This window comes from Lathyrus oleraceus, chromosome 3, assembly GCF_024323335.1.
Source record: "Lathyrus oleraceus cultivar Zhongwan6 chromosome 3, CAAS_Psat_ZW6_1.0, whole genome shotgun sequence".
Classification (NCBI taxonomy): domain Eukaryota; kingdom Viridiplantae; phylum Streptophyta; class Magnoliopsida; order Fabales; family Fabaceae; genus Lathyrus; species Lathyrus oleraceus.
In genome coordinates this window covers 48,740,441-48,761,891 of record NC_066581.1, presented here as the reverse complement: position 1 = coordinate 48,761,891, position 21,451 = coordinate 48,740,441, and the positions used below count along the sequence as shown (strand labels likewise).

General features: G+C 37.0%; 1 protein-coding gene across 1 annotated transcript; it reads right to left on the bottom strand.

Annotated features, from left to right (window-relative positions):
* Nucleotides 1-18,620: 18,620 nt before the first annotated feature.
* On the bottom strand, nt 18,621-21,147 carry LOC127132450 (GTP-binding protein SAR1A). Its single transcript, XM_051061403.1, has 3 exons — nt 20,837-21,147; nt 19,828-19,959; nt 18,621-19,123 (listed from the first exon to the last, which is right to left on the bottom strand). Exons 1-3 carry the CDS (start codon nt 20,963-20,965, stop codon nt 18,803-18,805), a joined length of 582 nt encoding a protein of 193 aa, XP_050917360.1. The 5' UTR covers nt 20,966-21,147; the 3' UTR covers nt 18,621-18,802.
* Between the last annotated feature and the right edge of the window lie 304 nt (nt 21,148-21,451).

Here is a 21,451-nt window from a genome sequence, read left to right as displayed (position 1 = left end):
CCGTTAACACCATCATCTAGTATCATATGTTATTCCAGTATTTTCCAACAATCAATCAATGTCAGTTCAACAACAACGTCAACAACAACAGCCACAACAAAGAGAAAACAACTGCAACAACAATAATACCAATAGTAATCATCAACAACAACAGAACTTTAAGAGGAAGAAGGTCTCTTTCGACCCGATTCCTATGTCTTATGTTGAATTATACCCATCTTTGGTTCTCAATAATCTGCTTCAACCAAGAAATACGCCGCAAATTCCAGAACCACTTCCATGGTGGTATAAGCTAGAGCTTCACTGTGCATTTCACCAAGGAGCTCCTGGCCATGATATCGAGAATTGCTACCCGTTGACGTATGAAGTCCAGAAGTTGGTAAAGAGTGGGATGGTGTCCTTTAAGGACCGCACACCGAATGTAAAAGCTAACCCATTGCCTGCTCATGGTAATTCCTCTATTAACATGGTAGATGGTTGTCCAGGGAGTTCCGGGTGTTTGATGTGCGACGAATCCATCGATCTTTGGTTGAGATGCATAAAACCATGTGTACTATTAGTGATTGTAAGCATGATCACACCAGTTGTGCAATTTGTAGTATGAGCCCCCGTGGGTGTTCAATTGTCAAGAGAGATATCCAGAAGTTGATGGATGAGAATGTAATCCAGATTCAACAGTCTAGGGATATAGATGATGTCAATGTGATAGTACCAGTGTTTAAGACCCCGGAGCGGGTGGCAATTCAATTTGACAGCAGCAGCAGTAACAACGTCAATAGATCGGTATCATTGTTAGTGATACGGTTAGTGGGTCCAATCCCGTATGCATCTGATAGAGTTGTTCCGTATCAGTATAACGCTACTATATTAGAGAATGGTTAAGAGGCTTCGTTGCCTACGACCAGTTCTGTTATGAGCATTGCTGATGTGACGAAGGTGACCCATAATGGTCGTGTTTTCTGGCCGGTGTTCCCGAAGAATGTAGAAGATGTATCTATCAGTAAGAAGGTTGATGTGCCTGTGGTGAATCCGGTTAGTGCTCCAAGATGTCAGTCTGGTGAATCCAGCAGTTTGAAGCCTAATGATGATGATGAGGTACTCTATTTAATCAAGAAGAGCGAATTTAATATGGTGGAGCAGTTGCTCCAAACTCCTTCCAAAATTTTAGTGTTGTCTCTGCTCATGAACTCTGAAGCGCACAGAGAAGCATTGCAAAAGGTATTAGAGCAAGCTTATGTCGAGCATGATGTAACAGTAGTCCAATTCGATCATATTGTGGCTAACATCACTTCCTGCAACAATTTGAGCTTTTGTGACGAAGAACTTCCCGAGGAAGGCAGAAATCACAACTTAGAATTGCATATATCAATGAATTGCAAGGAGGATATGTTGTTAAATGTATTGGTTGATACCGGTTCTTATCTGAATGTACTCCTAAAGTCAACTCTTTCCAAATTATCATATCAAGGAGCTCTGATGAGATACAGTGGCGTGATCGTCAAAGCTTTTGATGGATCTCGCAAGACTGTTATTGGTGAGGTGGACCTTCTAGTGAAGATAGGTCTGAGTGATTTCAAAATTACTTTTCAAGTAATGGATATCCACCCGGCCTATAGCTACTTGTTGGGAAGTCCATGGATACACGAAGCTGGAGCTGTTACGTCAACTTTGCATCAAAAGTTGAAGTTTGTAAAGAATGGTAAGCTTGTTATCGGCAGCGGAGAGAAGGCTTTGTTGGTGAGTCACTTGTCATCTTTTTCGTATGTTGAAACTGAGGATGAGATTGGAACTCTGTTCCAAGCTCTATCTATTGCTGAAGAAAAGAAGGTTGGGGCACTTATGTCCTCTTTCAAAGACGCGCAGAAAGTTGTTGAAGATGGTAATTCTGGTTAGTGGGGCCGGATGGTAGAGGTCGCCGAGAACAAGAGAATAGCTGGTTTGGGATTCCAACAAGGGACGTCTGTGATTAAGGCTGGAGATGTGCAACTCAGTTTCCGTAGCGGAGGGTTCATTCATGGTAATGAACAACACTTAGCTGTCGTGATCGAGGGGGATGAAGATGAAGACTGCACCAATTTTGTGACGCATGGAAAAGCTTGCAACAATTGGACTATTGTCGGTGTTCCTATTATTATGCATCGCTCTAAGTAATTGCTTTTATTGTTTTTGAAAATCCTTCTCCTATGCCTAAGGGAGAAGTGAACATTGTTTAGAATCTTTCAATTTGATCATTAATAAAATGCAATTCTATTCATCCACATCTATGATGTTTTATTTTTACTTTTTTGCTTTTCTGAAAATGGTAATCACAAAAAACATAAGTAAATAATAATAATTGTCCATCTGCATAATATTTGGTCACAATTCACTTCTCTAAAATCAAAATATCAAATCATTATGCAGGTTGGTTTCCCATTGAATACAATGGTCCTACTCCTTCTCCAAACTTTGAATTCCCTGTGTTTGAGGCAGAGGAAGAAAGTGATGAAGAAGTGTCTGATGAATTGTCTTGTCTACTTGAGCACGAGGAAAAAGCCATTCAGCCATTCGAATAGCAGATTGAGTCAGTCAACTTGGGTTCCAAAGATGATGTGAAGGAAGTCAAGATTGGGTCTCAACTGTGTCCAGAGGTTAAGAAGGGGTTGGTTGATCTTCTCCGAGAGTATTCAGATGTGTTTGCTTGGTCCTATCAAGACATGGCCGGTTTAGATTCTGAGATTGTGGAGCGTAGATTGCCGTTGAAGCCGGAATGCCCGTCAGTCAAGCAGAAGTTGAGGAGGACTCATCCTGATATAGCAATAAAGATCAAAGAAGAAGTGCAGAAGCTCATCGATGTCAGTTTCCTTGTTACTGCTGAGTATTCGCAATGGGTGGCCAATATTGTGCCTATTCCTAAGAAGGATGGAAAAGTCTGTATGTGCGTTGATTATAGAGATTTGAACAAAGCTAGTCCAAAAGATGATTTCCCTCTGCCACACATTGATATGTTGGTAGACAATACAGCTAAATTCAAAGTCTTTTCGTTTATGGATGGATTTTCCGGATATAATCAGATCAAGATGGCACCCGAAGATATGGAGAAGACCACATTCATTACACCCTGGGGAACATTCTATTATAGAGTGATGCCTTGCAGTCTAAAGAATGTTGGTGCAACTTATCAGAGAGAAATGACTACTCTTTTTCATGATATGATGCATAAAGAGATCGAAGTCTATGTCGATGATATGATTTCCAAATCCATTGACGAAGAAGAGCATGTTGAGCATTTGTTGAAGCTATTCCAGCGTTTGAGGAAGTATAAACTCCGCTTGAATCCCAATAAGTGTACGTTTGGTGTTCGTTTTGGTAAATTTTTTGGGCTTTATTATCAGCGAGGAGGGTATTGAAGTTGATCCTGCCAAGGTCAAAGCAATACAAGAGATGTATGCGCCCAAAACTGAGAAGCAAGCCAGAGGTTTTCTCGGCCGCTTGAATTATATCTCAAGATTCATTTCGCACATGACTGCCACATGTGCGCCTATATCAGTCTTGTGATTGGACCGAAGATTGCCAGAAAGCTTTTGATAGTATGAAAGAATATCTGCTTGAGCCTCCGATTTTGTCTCCACCTGTTGAAGGAAGACCCTTGATCATGTATTTGACTATTCTTAAAGAGAGTATGGGTTGTGTTCTAGGTCAGCAAGATGAAATTGGAAAGAAATAATATGCTATTTACTACCTCAGTAAGAAATTCACCGACTGTGAGACTCGGTATTCTATACTAGAGAAGACTTATTGCGCATTGGCTTGGGCTGCTAAGCGTCTGCGTCAGTATATGTTGAATCATACTACTTGGTTGATATCTACAATGGATCAAATCAAGTACATTTTTGAGAAGCCTGCTTTAATTGGGAGGATTTCCCGTTGGCAGATGTTGTTATCCGAATATGATATTGAATACCGATCTCAAAAAGCTATCAAGGGTAATGTCTTGGCTGACCATTTGACTCACCAACCAATTGAAGATCATCAGTCAGTGCAATATGATTTTCCCGATGAAGGGATTTTGTACTTGAAGATGAAAGATTGTGATGAACCATTGCTTGAAGAAGGGCCAGAACCTGGTTACCGTTGGGGCATGGTATTTGATGGAGTTGTTAATCAATATGGTAATGGTATTGGGGCAGTGATTATTACTCCTCAAGGCACTCATTTTCCATTTATAGCCAGATTGACTTTCAAGTGTACGAACAATATGGATGAGTATGAAGCTTGCATTATGGGGCTTGAAGAGGCCATTGATCTCAGAATCAAGTATCTTGACGTCTATGGAGATTCAGCTTTGGTTGTGAATCAGACCAAAGGTGAATGGGAGACGAATCAACCCGGTTTGATACCATATAGAGATTACGCGAGGAGGATTTCGACTTTCTTTATGAAGGTTGAGTTTCATCATATCCCTCGAGATGAAAATTGGATGGCAGATGCTCTGGCAATGTTGGTTTCAATGATTATGGTGAAGTATTGGAAGGAAGTTCCCAATTTGACCATGATGTGTCTTGATAGGCCAGCTCATGTGTTTGCTGTTGAAGAAGTCAAATATGAGAAGTCGTGGTATTTTGATATCAAGTGTTTCCTCCAAAGTCAGATTTACCCGTCTGGAGCATCTTTGAAAGATAAGAATACTTTGAGAAGACTAGCCAACAACTTCTACATGAATGGTGATGTATTATACAAGAGAAACTTCGATATGGTTTTGCTCATACGCGTGGATAGACACGAAGCATACCTATTGATGACTGAAGTCCATGAAGGTTCCTATGGAACTCATTCCAATGGACATGATATGGCAAAGAGGATGTTGCGAGCAGGTTAATATTGGTTGACAATAGAATCTGATTGTTGCAAGTTTGTGAAGAAATGCCACAAGTGCCAAATTTATGCAGATAAAATTCATGTTCTTCAGACACTATTGAATGTCATTTCCTCTCCATGGCCCTTCTCCATGTGGGGAATTGATATGATTGGCATGATTGAGCCCAAAGCTTCGAACGGACACCGTTTCATTCTGGTGTCTATTGACTACTTTACAAAGTGGGTTGAAGCGGCATCGTATGCAAATGTAACCAAGCAAGTTATTGTGAGGTTTATCAAGAATCAGATTATATGTCGTTATGATGTGTCGAGTAAGATCATTACTAATAATGGATCGAACATGAATAATAATATGGTGGAAGCTCTTTTCAAAGAATTCAAGATTGCACGTCATAATTCTTCTCCCTACAGACCGAAGATGAATGGGGTTGTCGAAGCTGCAAACAAGAATATCATGAAGATCATTCAGAAAATGGTAAGGATTGGCATGAGATGCTCCCATTTGCTTTACATGGGTATCGTACATCCATTCGCACTTCAACAGGGGCAACCCCTTTCTCACTTGTTTATGGCATGGAAGTTGTGCTCCCAGTAGAGGTTGATATCCCATCATTGCGTGTCTTGATGAAAGCCAGGTTGACTGAAGCTGAATGGTGTCAGACCAGGTGTGATCAAATAAATTTGATTGAAGAGAAGAGGTTAACTGTCATGTGTCATGGTCAGTTATATCAACAAAGGATGAAGAAAGCTTTTGATAAGAAGGTCAGACCTCGTGTGTTTAGAGAAGGTGACCTTGTGCTCAAGAAGATTCTATCTTTCAAACCAGATTCTAGGCGCAAGTGGACTCCTAACTATGAAGGCTCATATATTGTTAAGAGAGCATTTTCAGGCGGTGCTTTGATTCTTACAACTATGGATGGTGAAGAATTCACACGTCCTATGAACGCAGGTGCAGTCAAGAAATACTTCGCCTAAAAACATAAAAGAACAGCTCGATAAGTTGAAAACACGAAAGGGCGGCTTAGGCAAAAATGAGCGTCTCGGTGGATTGAAACCTGAAAGGGCGATCCATGCAAAATTTAGAGACATAAAACAGAAAGAATTATCCCGATAAATTGACTACCCCACCTTGGGGCAATTTATGCAAAAATTAGGGATTATGGTAAGTAACTGCATCATGTTGATCTTCTATCTTGAAGATGTTCTTGAGCATAATGCTTGGTTCTGAGTCATCTTCAACCAAAGTTAAGAGCACGATGGATATTGAAGGCGGTAGAAGGATTAGTGATGATTGTATTCAATGTAGCCATTTTCCATGTAAATTACCATTTTTCAACTTTTGTAAAGATCTCTGGAATCTTGTCATTTACAGACTACCATTCTATTAAATAAAGTTGAGCTTTTTATCCAATTATTTCCACTCTTATTTATTCAGGTAAATAGATTTAAATTTCATTATGATCCTTTTTGAAATTAAAATTTTAAATTAAAATCATATTTTCTTAAATAATAAATGAAAATACTTTTAAAAGAGTAATCGATTTCATTAAAGAATATCAACAGCGGTTTGAAAAGCGGTAAGCCCAAAATGTGGAGCATTATTGGTTCTCCCCGAGCAGTTGGCATGATCCCTATTTCACCCCCAGCAGCATTCCTGCAGCATTTCAGCAACCGAGTTTGGTTGGTTTCTCCAACTGAGTTTGTTTCGCCTCTCTCGAGTTGTAGGCGCGTTATTTGCGGCAGTTCGCACGATTCGGCAGATTATGCTTCCCCGCAAGTCGCTGTCATATTTATCCCTAACCTCTGTTAGCCATGATTCTGAGCAGTATTATAGTTGTTCCCCGCAGAATTGGTGTTACAGTTTCCTCAGCAGATCCCCTCCGCTTTTCCCCAACCTGGGTTAAGCCTTTGAGGTGGATGATTCATGTGCATTCCTTTGCACCTTGTTCTCTCCAACAGTTGTTTCTCTCCTATGTGGATTGGCTGGGAATTGTATCGATGATTCATACCAGTGACAGTTGTATCCTTTACGATCGTTTTGTCAGCATAATCATCATATATACATATACATATACATATACATTCATAAATTTCATTATTGGCATACACTTTGTGATTCATTATTTTTCTGATCCTCTGCTACGGTGGTATACTTTTCCTCATGCAGATTTGGTTTGAATGTCCTCTTTCAATTGTAGAGTGTCGGCCCCTTAAGCAGAAAGAATTTAACCTTTCTCGTTCCCCACTGAATTACTTCCTCGTGGATGATTATTATTTCCGTTTCCTCCCCCGTTGATTGTCTGGATGGAACCACTCCCCTTAATCTATATCCTCATTGGGTTGAGTCTCTAATTGACCATTTCTTTCTAGATCTTACCTAGACAAATGCTTTTGGTCCCTTTGAGAGTTTATTACCCAGTAGCTGGTAATATTCTTCTCAATTTTCAAGTGTTTTTGCCCAATACCCGGCAAAAGTGACCATTTTTCTCCCTAGCGGATTCGTTTTTCACGTTTCCCCATGAAGTTTATCCTTGATATGTTCATCCTAACTGGTGACGGATATTTTCTTCCCTTTCTTTGAGTCTATCCTTGATATGTTCATCCTAACCGATGATGGGTTTCCTTTCTTTGCGGTCTATTGCCCAGTAACCGGTAATTGTAAATCCTGCTTTCCCTTTGAAGAGTTTATCCTTGATATGTTCATCTTAATCGGTGACGGATATTCTCTTTTCGGTATTCTATCCAGTAACTGATAGATGTAATTCCTATTTCTCCCCTCGGAGTATATCCTTGATATGTTCATCCTAACTGATGACGGATATTCTCTTTTTGGTGTTCTATCCAGTATCCGATAGATGTAATTCCTACTTTTTCAGGCAGTTTATCCTTGATAGGTTCATCTTAACCGATGACGAGTATCCTTCCTAATGTCCCCAGGTAAGTCTATCCTTGATATGTTCATCCTAGCCGATGACAGATATTCTTCCCCTTTGAGTCTATCATTGATATGTTCACTTTAATCAGTGATGGATATTCTCTTTCTTTGTGCTCTTCTTCCCAGTAACCGGTAGCTGTAAATCCTATTTGGATTTTCTCCAACAATTCATTCTTACCCATTAATTGGTAACGAATGCATCTCCTGGTTGCCCTCAGCGAGTCATCCTTGATATATTTACCCTAACCGGTAACGGATGCCCTCCCTGTCATAATTTGTTATACCCTTACCCAGTATCCGGTAATGGATAATATACTTTTGTTCCTCCTGTGTTGAAGATCATTTCTTCCCCAGTTGAGTTTGAGTGGGTATTTCCTCGGTGAAGTCGCCTTTTCCTGCTTAGGTCGAGTATTTCAGCTTTGTTCTGATATACTTGTTTCCCCTGTAGATGTTCTTTTCATTCTGCGGCTGAGTCTTTCCATTGATTTATTTTCATGGAATCCCTCGAGTCCCCCAGTTGTTTTAAGTCGTAGCCTGGCCTACGCGTAACCCATTTATCCCCCCAGAGTCTCTGTCTCCCCAGTGAGTTTTCCTTACAGAATGCATTGTGCTCCTACGGACTCTCAGTCTCTCTAGATTCTTTTCCTTTCTGGCAACATTTTCCCCATAGAGATTTATTTTCAACATTTCATTACATATGCATCATGAGGTCTCTTAGGGACCAAAATTTGTTTCTATTGTTGTTATTTAAGTCCATTTTAATGAATCGATATGAAGATTTTAACCTTCATCTCCTCAGCTAGAACGTTCTTAAATAGGGGCAACTGTAAGACCCTAATTTTGATCCTAAGATCCCTCATGTTATCTCATCATATGCATTGGCATAGGGATCATACCTTGGCATCCTCCTTACCCCTCATTCATTAGGTTTACATTGGGAGAGATCACCAAGCACATTTGATTGTATCATACTTCATTTTTATTTATTCACTAACCAAAATACCAAAAATATATCATTGTATAGTTTAACTCTTTTGTAGGTAGTGCACATGCTCACCTATGCTCTATGAAGTTCATATATAGGGTTTAAGACCCTCATTGCAAGGAACTCAATCAAGAAGTGGTTTACTATGGCTCTAAGAATCATATATGAATCGCCATGATCTTCACATGTTATTTTGATCAAGAAATCATCAAGATTTTAGAGTTGGTTTGCCTTGGAAACCCTAATTCATTTGGGTATCTTGTGTAACTTTTTCAATAAGTTTCTTCACCAACTGATCAAATATTTCAAGGGATACTTCAAATTTCATCATCTTATGCATATATGATCCTCCATGAGTCCCAAAAGTCAAGAGGATATCAAGCTAGCAAGTTTGTTCATGGTGGTTGACCAGAGGAATTCAACTGATCAAAACTGGAGTTCCCTAGACCTTATCTCCTACAATTTTTGTCATATGAAAATGATTCCAAGTGTAAAGTTACTCTAAGTGACATTACAAACAACTTTCATGTTGAGTTCAAGAGATAGTTTTGCTTGGAAAGTCATTTTTTATGGTGAAGTATTATAGGTCATTTTGTTTAAACCCTAATTTGAAGGTCAAACTTCCCAAGACCATAACTTGCTCATTTTTTATGAGATGGAAGCTATTCAAATTGCATGATCAAACTCAAGACGTATAATTCAACTTTGATGTTTGGAGGAAGAAAAATTCAATTTTTAAATGCATGTGATATGAGGAAACATTATAGGTCATTCTGGGTCAATACCATTGAACAAGTGATTTTCCTCAACTTCTAAAATGCATAACTCCTTCATTATAAATCCAAATAAGGTCAATTTTTTTACCAAACTGAAGGAATTTGAGAGAGCTACAACTTTGATGGAGGAACTTTTCTCATTTGAAGCCCATAGAAAAAAGTTACTCAAGGTGGAAGAAGTGAACATATGGCTTGGTACTTAGAAATTTTTTTGATATGTTTGATTTTCCAAACTTCCACCTCAAAATTCATCATGATCCAAGCTTAAAATGGAAAAGTGTCCAACATAAAGTTGTTCCACTTGATCTAACCTTTCCAAAAAGTTCAAATGCATCCCATTTGGACAAAGTATGAGTGACTTGCGCATGGCTTAAAGTTGGATGACCATTTGGCATATTTGAAAATCCACTTTCCACACATTAATGCATGGCTTATTAACATGACTTCAGCATTGCTTGCACATGATTTTGGACCTGAATGCATCATTACATGGGCATATCACACGCCCATGCATCCATGCAAGGCATTTTGCTATTTTTGAAAGTTTGAAATAAGTGTGCAAATAAAAAAAGGCTTTGGCTATAAATAGAAGTGTCTATGCTCAGAATTAAGGACCCTGGCGCGCCAGCTTTGAAGCTACAACCCTAAACCTCCATATTCAAAGGATAACCTTGAGGATTTTCATTGAAAATCGAGTTTGAATCTCCCACTATTTTGAGATTCAAAACTCTAAGAGTCATGCTTCTTTCTTGATCCCTTTCCACTCCATCAAGCATCCAAAGCAAGGCCAAGTACAATTGAGAGCAAGATCGTGTCCATCTGAACCTGCAGTGAAGGTGAATTTCTGAATTTTTCATCTCTTCGATTCTCACTCAATTCTCCACTATTCTTGTTGATTTCTGGTTGTCTGAAGTCCTACCAATATAAGAAACAAGATTGAGTTGCTTAGAGGTCAAATCGAAGCAACTCAGATCATGATCCTCAAAATTCAACTCCTTGTATCTTTCAATATACTTGGAGTTAGGTAAAATTGAGGCCAGATTCGAGCTCCTGAGCATTTTTACTTTAAATTCATGTCCTCCTCTTTCATTTGGTTGATGGTTAAGGGTGGACCAGTCCGATGAGGTCCACCAGAGAAGAAGACCGGAGTTCTGGCTCCGGCGATGCGTTGGCGTGTCTCCAGACCACATGATCCTCTTATTTTGTTTTAATCTTGAGCGTCCAAACTGATTACCACGTGTGTGGCATATTGACTAAGGCTTACCATGGAACGCGCGCTCTGGTCCACTTGATCTGCCACCTCGATTAATGAGGGAGATCAAGTGGTCCACGTATTTTTGCATTTTCTGATTTTCCTTTTAATTGACTTATTTTCATTAATTCATATTAATTTTAATATTGATCCAAAAAATATGGGACTTTCACCAAAAATTCTCAAATATTTTTCTCTTTCATTTTCTGAATTAAAATTACTTTTTTTTGGATCAATATTAATATTTTTCATGATTTAATTGTTTTTGTGCATGTTTTTAATTGTTTAGAAATACTTTTAAGTTTCCAAAAATAATAAAACAAAATCTCCAAGGTCATTTGACCTTGTTTAACCTATGATAAATCTCTTGGTCATTTATTTGGTGTTTTGAAGAGGTTTTTGGATTTTGATCAACCATAATTTGATTTAATGCATTTATAATTGATTTTTAATTTGTTTAATTGAAATAAATTATGTAGAGCTATTTGTATTGACTTGTTAAGTTTGATTTTTGTTGCTTGAGCCTTGGTCAAGGTTGATTTGACTTTTTGGATTAAAATCATTGGATTTAGGGGATTGATGAAATGTACATTTCATCTCCCAAAATGAATGAATGATTTTAATTTGATAAAAGTCCTCCCATGAATAATTTGTATCTGTTCTATTCCCCCTCCCTCTTCATCTTAATCCCATTCTATCCCTATCCATTTCATTGACCTATGATATCTCTATATATTAAGGCTAGTTGATTGCAAAATCAACATAAGTATGGATGATATTAAGTCCACCTTTTTGCCATTTTCTTTTAAGTGTGGTATATTTTAGGAGTATGGTTGATAATACCATATCTCTAACATGCATTGACACTAAAATTTCTATTGCCCAGCCTCAAATAGTTGTGACTTTTACATAAGTCGAATTACGATTGCTTAACATAGCGCTAAATTTTGACCCAAAAAGCATAGCATTCTAGTAAGTGAGATTGTAAGTCTCCCCCCTTTCATGGTATTGTGTGGAAACTTGGCCTTTTTTCCTTCCTTTGGAAGATGTCTTGGTTCAAGGATCCATGCTTGTGAATAGAGGGTTGAGTGTTCTTCAAAGAATGACTTAAACAATTGAAAAGCAAAAGCAATACTAACTTCTAATCAACTAACATTCGACTAACTTTTAATTTCAAGTCATTTACCTTTTGCACTTTAAATTCAAGTCTTTATCATTTGCCATTTTTCATACCATTTAACTTGTTTACTTTTATTTCATCTTCACTTTGCTCACTTGAGCCATATCTTGTGATTATATTGTGATTGTATATACTTGTTTGTGTATTTTGTTTGTGTTTCTGGTCTTTTGACCTTAATGTACATAATAACAACAAAAACTCTAAAAAAGATTTGTGTGGACTGTTGGATTTGATCGGAGACATTGGACTTAGAATTAGGCAACATTCCCTATGCAAAAAGGACTTGGTCGATGCCAACTTTTCTGAAGTCAGTCATTGTGAGTTGAAGTTTCATCTGAAGCAAGTATTGAGATCCCTTTTGAGTTCATATGCTACATGGTCTTGATGCAATTGTTACTTTGAACCTGTGTCTAATTCCTTATTCTAAGCCATTCAAGGAGTATGACATCTGATACATGGGAGCTTAAGAAGAAGACTATGAAGTTGCTAGCTTGGATGTGGCTATCTTTATTTGATGTCTTGCTCTTAACCTTGCTATTTTTATTGCTTGATTCAAAAGTCCAAGGGAAAATTGGATTTTTATATGACATTCTTTTCTATTGGATTGCATCCCATTGGTCAGTTCTTTTCAACTCTTAACTTTTAATTTTTGCTTAGGATTAGTCTCTTCATCTCCTCCCACCTTCTTTAATTTCAAATCTCTCTCTCCTTTTAAAATCTTCTTTGCTTGTGTTTTCTAAACTTAGACTTTATTGCAAATTAGAAACTTTAGCCTTATACCATTGTATTTTCAAACTCTTTTCTTAATTCAATTTGTAAATGAACTTAACTATACTTGACTTAAAATTTCAAAAGACAAAAAGAACTAACACTTATTCAAATCTTTTTAGTCCTTTTGTACCTTTGTTAAACTTAAGCTTTTGTTAAAAACAACTCATTCACTTTGAAATTGTTACCACGAACTACGAGGTTTTGATCCCTCATTTTATGTTGGTACGTAGGCACAAGTCCGAAGGTCTTGTCAAACATAAAAATATAATTAATGGATTATTTTCTCATCCCCACACTCTATTTATTGCAAACATCATTTTATATCAAAACACATGTACACACAAAAAAGGGCTCCCTAGGAGTACCTAGGACACTTTGGGTGCTAACACCTTCCCTCTGTGTAACCAACCCCCTTACTTGTAATCTCTGGCATTTTATTAGTTTTGATTTGAAAACTTCTTATCTTTGGGTTTTGTTCGTACTTTTCCCTTTTCCCTTAGAAACAATAAAAGCGCGGTGGCGACTCTGGTTTTATTGACGTTAAGTTTATCCATAGCTTAATGGTCATGAATTTACTACTACAATCATTGCATAAACCTGTCATGCATAATTCGTATCATTCCATCCATGCGTACCATCCAGCACATCATGAAGCTCTCTAATAAGAAATAAGCAAGCTCAAAACTCTCTTGGCACATTCAATAGCTCATTTCCGTTGGTACTTTTCCATAGTACAACCCCCATTGGCAAAACCCTTTTAAACTCAATTCCTACCCGGTAATCCTTATTTCTCAAATCCAAAAAACCAGTTAAGCACTTAGCAGTGTATATCACTTTTTTCTCAATACCTGTCGGTATTGATATCCCTTCACTCGTCAATGTGTATCACCTTTTTTAATAGCCGTCTGTATTGATATCCCACTCGCTTGTGTCGGTCCCTCTTTTTCCAATACTCGTCTATATTGATACACTCGTCCGTGTCGGTCCCTCTTTTTCCAATACTCGTCTGTATTGATACACTCATTTGTGTTTTAAAAAAATCTGATACTCGTCTGTATTGGTCCCCAACACTCGTTTGTGCTAAAACCTTTTTCCAATACTCGTTTGTATTGGGCTCCAACACTCGTTTATGTTAAACCTTTTTCCGATACTCGTCTGTATTGGTCTCCAATACTCGTTTGTGTTACCTTTTCCCGATACTCGTCTGTATTGGTCCCCAACACTCGTTTATGTTACCTTTTCTCGATACTCGACTGTATTGGTCTTCAACACTCGTTTGTGTTAAACCTTTTTCCAATACTCGTCTGTATTAGTCTCCAACACTCGTTTGTGTTAAAACCTTTTTCCAATACTCGTCTGTATTGGTCTCCGACACTCGTTTGTGTTAAAACCTTTTTCTGATACTCATCTGTATTGGTCTCCAACACTAGTTTGTGTTAAACCGTTTTCCAATACTCGTCTCTATTGGTCCCCAACACTCGTTTGTGTTAAACCTTTTTTCGATACTCGTTTGTATTGGTCCCCAACACTCGTTTGTGTTAATCCTTTTCCTAATACTCGTCTGTATTGGTCCCCGACACTCGTTTGTGTTAAACCTTTTTCCGATACTCGTCTGTATCGGTCTCCAACACTCATTTGTGTTAATCCTTTTTCCAATACTCGTTTGTATTAGTCTTCAACACTGGTTTGTGTTAAACTTTTTTCCGTTACTCGTCTGTATTGGTCTCCAACACTCGTTTGTGTTAAACCTTTTTCTGATACTCGTCTATATTGGTCCCTAACACTCGTTTGTGTTAAACCTTTTTCCGATACTCGTCTGTATTGGTCTCTAATACTCGTTTGTGTTAAAACCTTTTTTCAATACTCGTATGTATTGGTTTCCAACACTCGTTTGTGTTAAACCTTTTTCTGATACCCGTCTGTATTGATACGCTCGTTTGTGTTAACCTTTTTTCCAATACTCGTCTGTATCGGTCGCCAACACTCGTATGTGCTGATTTGTTTTTCAATACTCGTTTGTGTTGATTCTCAACAGTCGTTTGTGTTTATCCTCCTTGCAAAATAAAATCATCTGTATTTACTCCCTATTTTGTGTCAATTCTTCTTCCAATACTCATCGTATTGAGATTTTAATCTTCCTTCGTTTTGACTCATTGCCCGTATTCTTTCATACTGATTCTCCCGCTTTCAGTCGTGCTGACCCCTTTCGATACTCGTCTATATTGATATTCATCACTCGTTTGGGTAGACCTCATATTTATGCTTAACCCATTGGTTAAGAAAGTCTCAATACCCTAGCCATCACATCAAAGTCCAGGTTCCACCTGGCAAACCACCTTTCAAAAACATCTTCCACCCTTTCTCCCCAACGGAAATCTTTTCTCAGTGCTTGCCATAGAATTCTGAGAAACAGAAAAAGAAAAACTTGTTCATAAAAATACCGAGAGCTTGTTGAAAAAAAGAGTTAATTATATCGCATCAGCATCATGCATATGTCATGCATCTCTAACCTTTCACAAGCAGTTTGAATAAGTTTTTTGTGTTACAAGATACTTCTACACAAGAAGATTTTACACAAATGAAATACAAAATACTTAAAGAAAAACAGTGCACAAAGTTTAATAGTTTTTCACGTAGAAACATAATTTTCAAAGATGTTGTTGCTCAGTCACTTTTCTTCAAGTCTCCAAGTCCCCTTATATAGCATAAGAAAGAGACTGTTGGAGGGCAAAATCGGGATACCAAAAGAGTGGTTGTTCATTGTTGGATTGGTGACAGGAGTGAAACATCGCACAGTCCTTCGCCCATAATTTCAATGACAAGTGTAATGTATAGTACTGTCCTTCACCCACAAATTCAGGAGTGGAAGGGATATTTGATTTGTATCATGTACTATTTGATCATATATCCATTTGATCTTATCTTCAAATTCACTGTCTTCTGAGAATAAGTTGATGAAGCATGAAAAGAAGAAACACAAAGCTGATATCAGAATCTTCAGAGTCTTCAGACAGAACCTAGACCACGCCAACGTCTAGCTTGAGATCTTCAAAATCTTCAGCTAAGTAATGAAACTTCAGAAGCTTGCCATTCTTTAGAAGCTTGACATTCAGAGTCATATCCGGAAGCATAAGCGGATAGAACATTGCAGCAACAACATAACGTCTTTTTCCGGAACTTCTCAGGAGTGAATCAGTACAAAAGCAGAAAGAGCATTACAGTAGCAACCTGGTGTCTTTCAGAACTTCTCATGATTAGCGCAGAAGCGGAATTCAGAACAAAATGTTCAGAAACTCATGACGTTGCATGTCATATACTCAGAATCAGAATTGATTGTTAAAGCTACTCAATAACAAACTGTTAGGGTACCAAAATTATTCTCACATAAATACAACATTGTTATCATCAAAACTCAAGGTATAGATGCAGAACCAAATTTTGTTCTAACAAATCTCAGATTAATCTTAGTGAACACACAAGCACCGACCAACTGATCCATAAGTTCATCAATTATGGGAAGAGTGTATTTGTTCTTTATAATCACCTTATTCAGCTGTCGATTGAGATCTTCAAAATCTTCAGCTAAGTAATGAAACTTCAGAAGCTTGACATTCAGAGTCATATCCGGAAGCATAAACGGATAGAACATTGCAGCAACAACATAACGTCTTTTTCCGGAACTTCTCAGGAGTGAATCAGTACAGAAGCAGAAAGAGCATTGCAGCAGCAACCTGGTGTCTTTCAGAACTTCTCATGATTAGCGCAGAAGCGGAATTCAGAACAAAATATTCAGAAACTCATGACGTTGCATGTCATATACTCAGAATCAGAATTGATTGTTAAAGCTACTCAATAACAAACTGTTAGGGTACCAAAATTATTCTCACATAAATACAACATTGTTATCATCAAAACTCAAGGTATAGATGCAGAACCAAATTTTGTTCTAACAAATCTCAGATTAATCTTAGTGAACACACAAGCACCGACCAACTGATCCATAAGTTCATCAATTATGGGAAGAGTGTATTTGTTCTTTATAATCACCTTATTCAACTGTCGATAGTCAACACAAAACCTCATACTTCCATCTTTCTTCTTCACCAACAACACTGGTGCTCCCCGCGGCGGTATACTTGGTCTAAGAAATTTCTTTCCCAAGAACTCTTCTAACTGATTCTTCAGCTCACTCAACTCTGAAGCCGACATTTTGTAAGGTGTCATCGACACAGGTCTAGGGCCAGGTACTAAATCTATGGCGAACTCAACTTCTCTTTCTGGAGGTAAATCACTAATGTCGTTTGGAAACACATCAGAAAACTCGCACACCACTGGCACACCACTATAGATCAATAGTTGGAGCACTTTAATGCGTCACTCTTACAAGGCTAGACATTACTTTGAATGTAAACAAAGTGTGCCTATTCATGGTCTCACCTCTGCAAACTCACGGGTCCGTTGTAAAACGAATATTGTGATATCTCAGGGGCATAATTCACCAAGGCTTCTTTCTTCGGCTCCCATTGCAAATAAACTATCCATGCGTGCCTATAGTGATTTTGATTTGGCGGGTGATACTGATGATCGTTGTTCTACATCAGGATCGTGTTTTTGTTGGCGTGAATCTTATCTCCTAGAAATAGAAGAAACAACTGATGGTTGCACGTTCAAGTACTGAGGTAAATATTGTGTCTTAGTTCATACTATTTCAGAACTATTGTCGCTTGAATCTTTGCTCAAAGAACTTGGTCTAACATTCTTTCCTCCCACACTCCTAAGTGATAACTTAAAAGAATTGTCGCTAAACACATGAAGGTCAAACATGTTCCTAGTACTTTGTAGATCGTACATACACTCGCAAAACCGCTTTGTACAGGGGCGTTTCAAGACTTGATCCCCGTACATCTCACATGCTAAGCGAACGCTTTATCATCTGAACTTCATCCCCTCGCAATGTTGGTGTGCACGAGTGCTTTATTTAACAATTACCAGGTGCCTTTAAGGGTTGAATAAAATGGAGAATAAGGTATATGGCTCACCTAAATTATAGGTGGATCATGATTAAAAGCCATTAAATAAAACAACTTATGGCATATCATGTGGTCACCACACTAGATTGAACTTGGCAAGTTCGTTGTTTCTTCTCTATCACCCTTAATTTACTTTTTCATAATATTTTACACTTCTGGATTAGTAAATTAATAGAAAATTGCAATTCTAAAAATATTATGATAAAAGTTAACGAGGTTGGACGTGTTTGATCATTTTCGTGAGCACAACAGGTCGGAAACTTTTGTGTTGATTCCCTTCCTATCATTCCTTCTTTTTCATGATCATTTTCTTGTTGATACTATTTACTATTTAGTTATCCATTTTTAAACACAACAATAGTACTATGAATAGTTTATTACAAAGATAGATACAAGTTAGACAAAATAATAAATAATTAATTGTATTATAAAAAAGACGAGTAACTTTATCATTTTTAATATAAGTTATTCATTTTATTGAGATATGAAATAACCTTAAAACAATGCATAAAAGAAACCAAAAATGTATATTGTATTGCAAATGGAAAAACTTTGTTGAGTATACAAGTGCTATATGAAGATTTGCAATTTTCAAACATTGCTATATTATGCATTAATTCTTCATTGATTCCCGTAACTGCAATCCGGAGGAAACTCGAACCACTTATGCAAAACTGACACTCAAATCGGATTAATCGACTCAAATCGGTTTAATCGATCTAATGGATCAGATACTAGTTGTGAAAACAAACAAAAAATCTAGAAAAATAAGTTGAACTTGCTTAAGATTTGAGCATCTAAATATTTTAGATATGAAAAATAATCAACAAAAAGTTAACTGAAAATTTACTGTGGGTTCCCAGTCATTTTTTTATAAATGAAAATTGAAATATACTGCAATTTCTTAAACTGCAATTTCTTAAACAGCAATTTCATACCGACAACACCTCCAATTCATAAGTACAGAAACAAACTTAAAAGATATATGAGATACCAAGCCATCTCTTACTAAAGAACTATTTGATATATTGAGAAACCCATTTGAAACCTTCACCATAACCCATCTTCTTCACAATACTGCACATGAATACCTCCATGGGACGGACATTTGAGTCTGCCAAATTTACCTTACCCTTGCCAGTTGTGAAGTTGCTCAGGCCCAAATTGTATCGTAACTCTTCTTCTGAGGCAGCATATGGAATATCAATTTTGTTTCCAAGGACAAGGAAAGGAACATTTGCCAATGACTCATCTGAGAGGAGAGCATCCAGCTCTTTTTTTGACTCGGCAAATCTTTCCTTGTCATAAGCATCCACCAAGTACACCACTGCATCTACCTGCATTACAAATTATTCATGATCGTAAAATATAAACAAATAACAAGAGCATAATCAACTAAAATATATGTTTAGCAAGAAAATTTGTTGCTCAGATAAAAGTTTAAAACATTGAACAAGTTAGTAGTTATCATATCAAAAGTTAATTCAGAGGAAGATATGTCTGATAAAAGATAATATATATATAAGAATACCCTCTAAAGTGAAAAGGTGCTGTCACCAATTCATCAAGATTCAGGTTCCCATAAATCATATTAATTTGTTTTTCTTTTTGGATATTATATGAAGGCGTAATACTTCAGTTTTAGCTGCAGTCATACAAATTTGTAGATATCGGCCTCTTATAACATTGTGCAGCAAGAGAAGTTTTTTCATTTTTAATATCAAACTCACTCTGTTGCCTTTAAATACGGCGGATAAGAATAAGACTTAATATTGGCAACAGTAATAACTAGTTCGCACATTCTCATTTCTAAATCAAACCTCTTGTGCAGCTCCATATTTGACTGAAATTATTGAATGATCAGCACAGATTAGTATGTCTAACCACATAATCAAAGAATAAATAATTCTATTGGAATACAATACAATACTTAATATATCTAGTGAAGGTATAACAGCAACCATTTTTGCACGATTAAGATAGTATCCGCCTCGCGTTACACTAATCACAAAAGAAGACTTAAGGTAAAGAAAAAAGAGACCTGGGCATAGTAATCTTTCCAGACTCTACGAGCAATCTGATGACCTCCCAAATCAAAAGCCTTAAACTTGATCTTCCCAATACTCAACTCTTCTGATGTTGGATACTGTGTTGGCTGATGCTGGACTAATCTCTGCAAAACCAATTCTCATAATAAAAGAAACATCACACCAAGAATCAGAGATAAAAATACGGCCAAACCCAAACGCAACGGCAATTTCAGTGATCTATATCAAAAACACACTCTTCCTAACTATCAAAATGCATTGCTTCCCAAAACCAGAAAAGTACAAATAGTGGGAAAAAACACAAAACTAAGAAATCCTAATAAAATTTAAACATATGCTAGATGTCAAGCAAATAGCAATACACCAATCATGCATAGAGCAATGTAATAATATAAATAAGCAACGTAATTGAAAAGCAAATTTGTATCAGCAAGAAACCGAGAAATCAAGCAATATTCCAGAAAAAGTTGTACAATAATTTTAAGCTGAGAACAAATAAATAATGTCTGTATGAATATCTAAATGTATATTTGGTTTCAAGTTTGGAGCATCCAAAATTGATTCTGGATGTGTCTATTATGCTTTCTAAAATTGATTCTACTAGAAGCTATGATTTGTAGTTTTTAAATCTAAATATGATTTTTACACTGAAGTTCACCATTCAATTCACTTTTGCACAAATTTATCCAAACATAAATCACTTTACCATAATCAATTTTACAGAATCAATTCACTGAAAATCTATTTTTTTCACCACATACCAAACACACACTAAGTAACACAATTGCAAATTCAGAGACACGTATAATATATCCTTTTGATCATAGAAAATTCATCAAACACGAATAAATATAAAAATCATGAATCCTTCAACTACATAATATTTAACTAATCACAGATCCGTCACTGTTGAGGTATAATAAACCTAAATTAATCAATTCGTAAAGAACAAAATCGGTGATTTATAATTAGGAAAACAAAACGATGAAATTGAAAACGAACCTCGTCTTTGAGCATGTGAAGCAGGGTGGTTTTACCAGCGTTATCGAGACCTAAGAATAAGATCTTAGCCTCTTTCTGCCATAACCCAAGCGATGCAAGAACGCCGTAAAACCAATCGACCAGAAACATTGTTTTTCACGATCGAATTGAAATTGAAAAGAGGGGAAAAGTATCGAAGTGAGAGAAAATTGACGTATTGAGTGTTGAATGACCTAACCTAACCCCAAAACCAGAGGAGAGAGAGAAAACAAGTTTGTTAAGTTTGCGTTGGTTATGTTGCAAGTTGTGATAGCTATTCACATGTGGGACTTATGTGACTGGTGACTGCTTCGCCCGGTTTATTATAGAATTGGATTCCACATACACTCGTCATTCATCATATTTGTGACCGTTCGATCTTATCGGATGACTTTAGAAATAACAGATGTTATTTTAATTTCATATGCCTGGTTTTTTTTATTATAGAATATAGACGTGTCAAATGAATTTTGGACATTTGCATTATATTATTGATTTTTTTACGACAAAGTTCAATCCATCAAGCTCTAACAACATTTAAGTAACTCAAAATTGAGAATTGTCGATGTAAATGACATAAAAGATATTAATAATTGC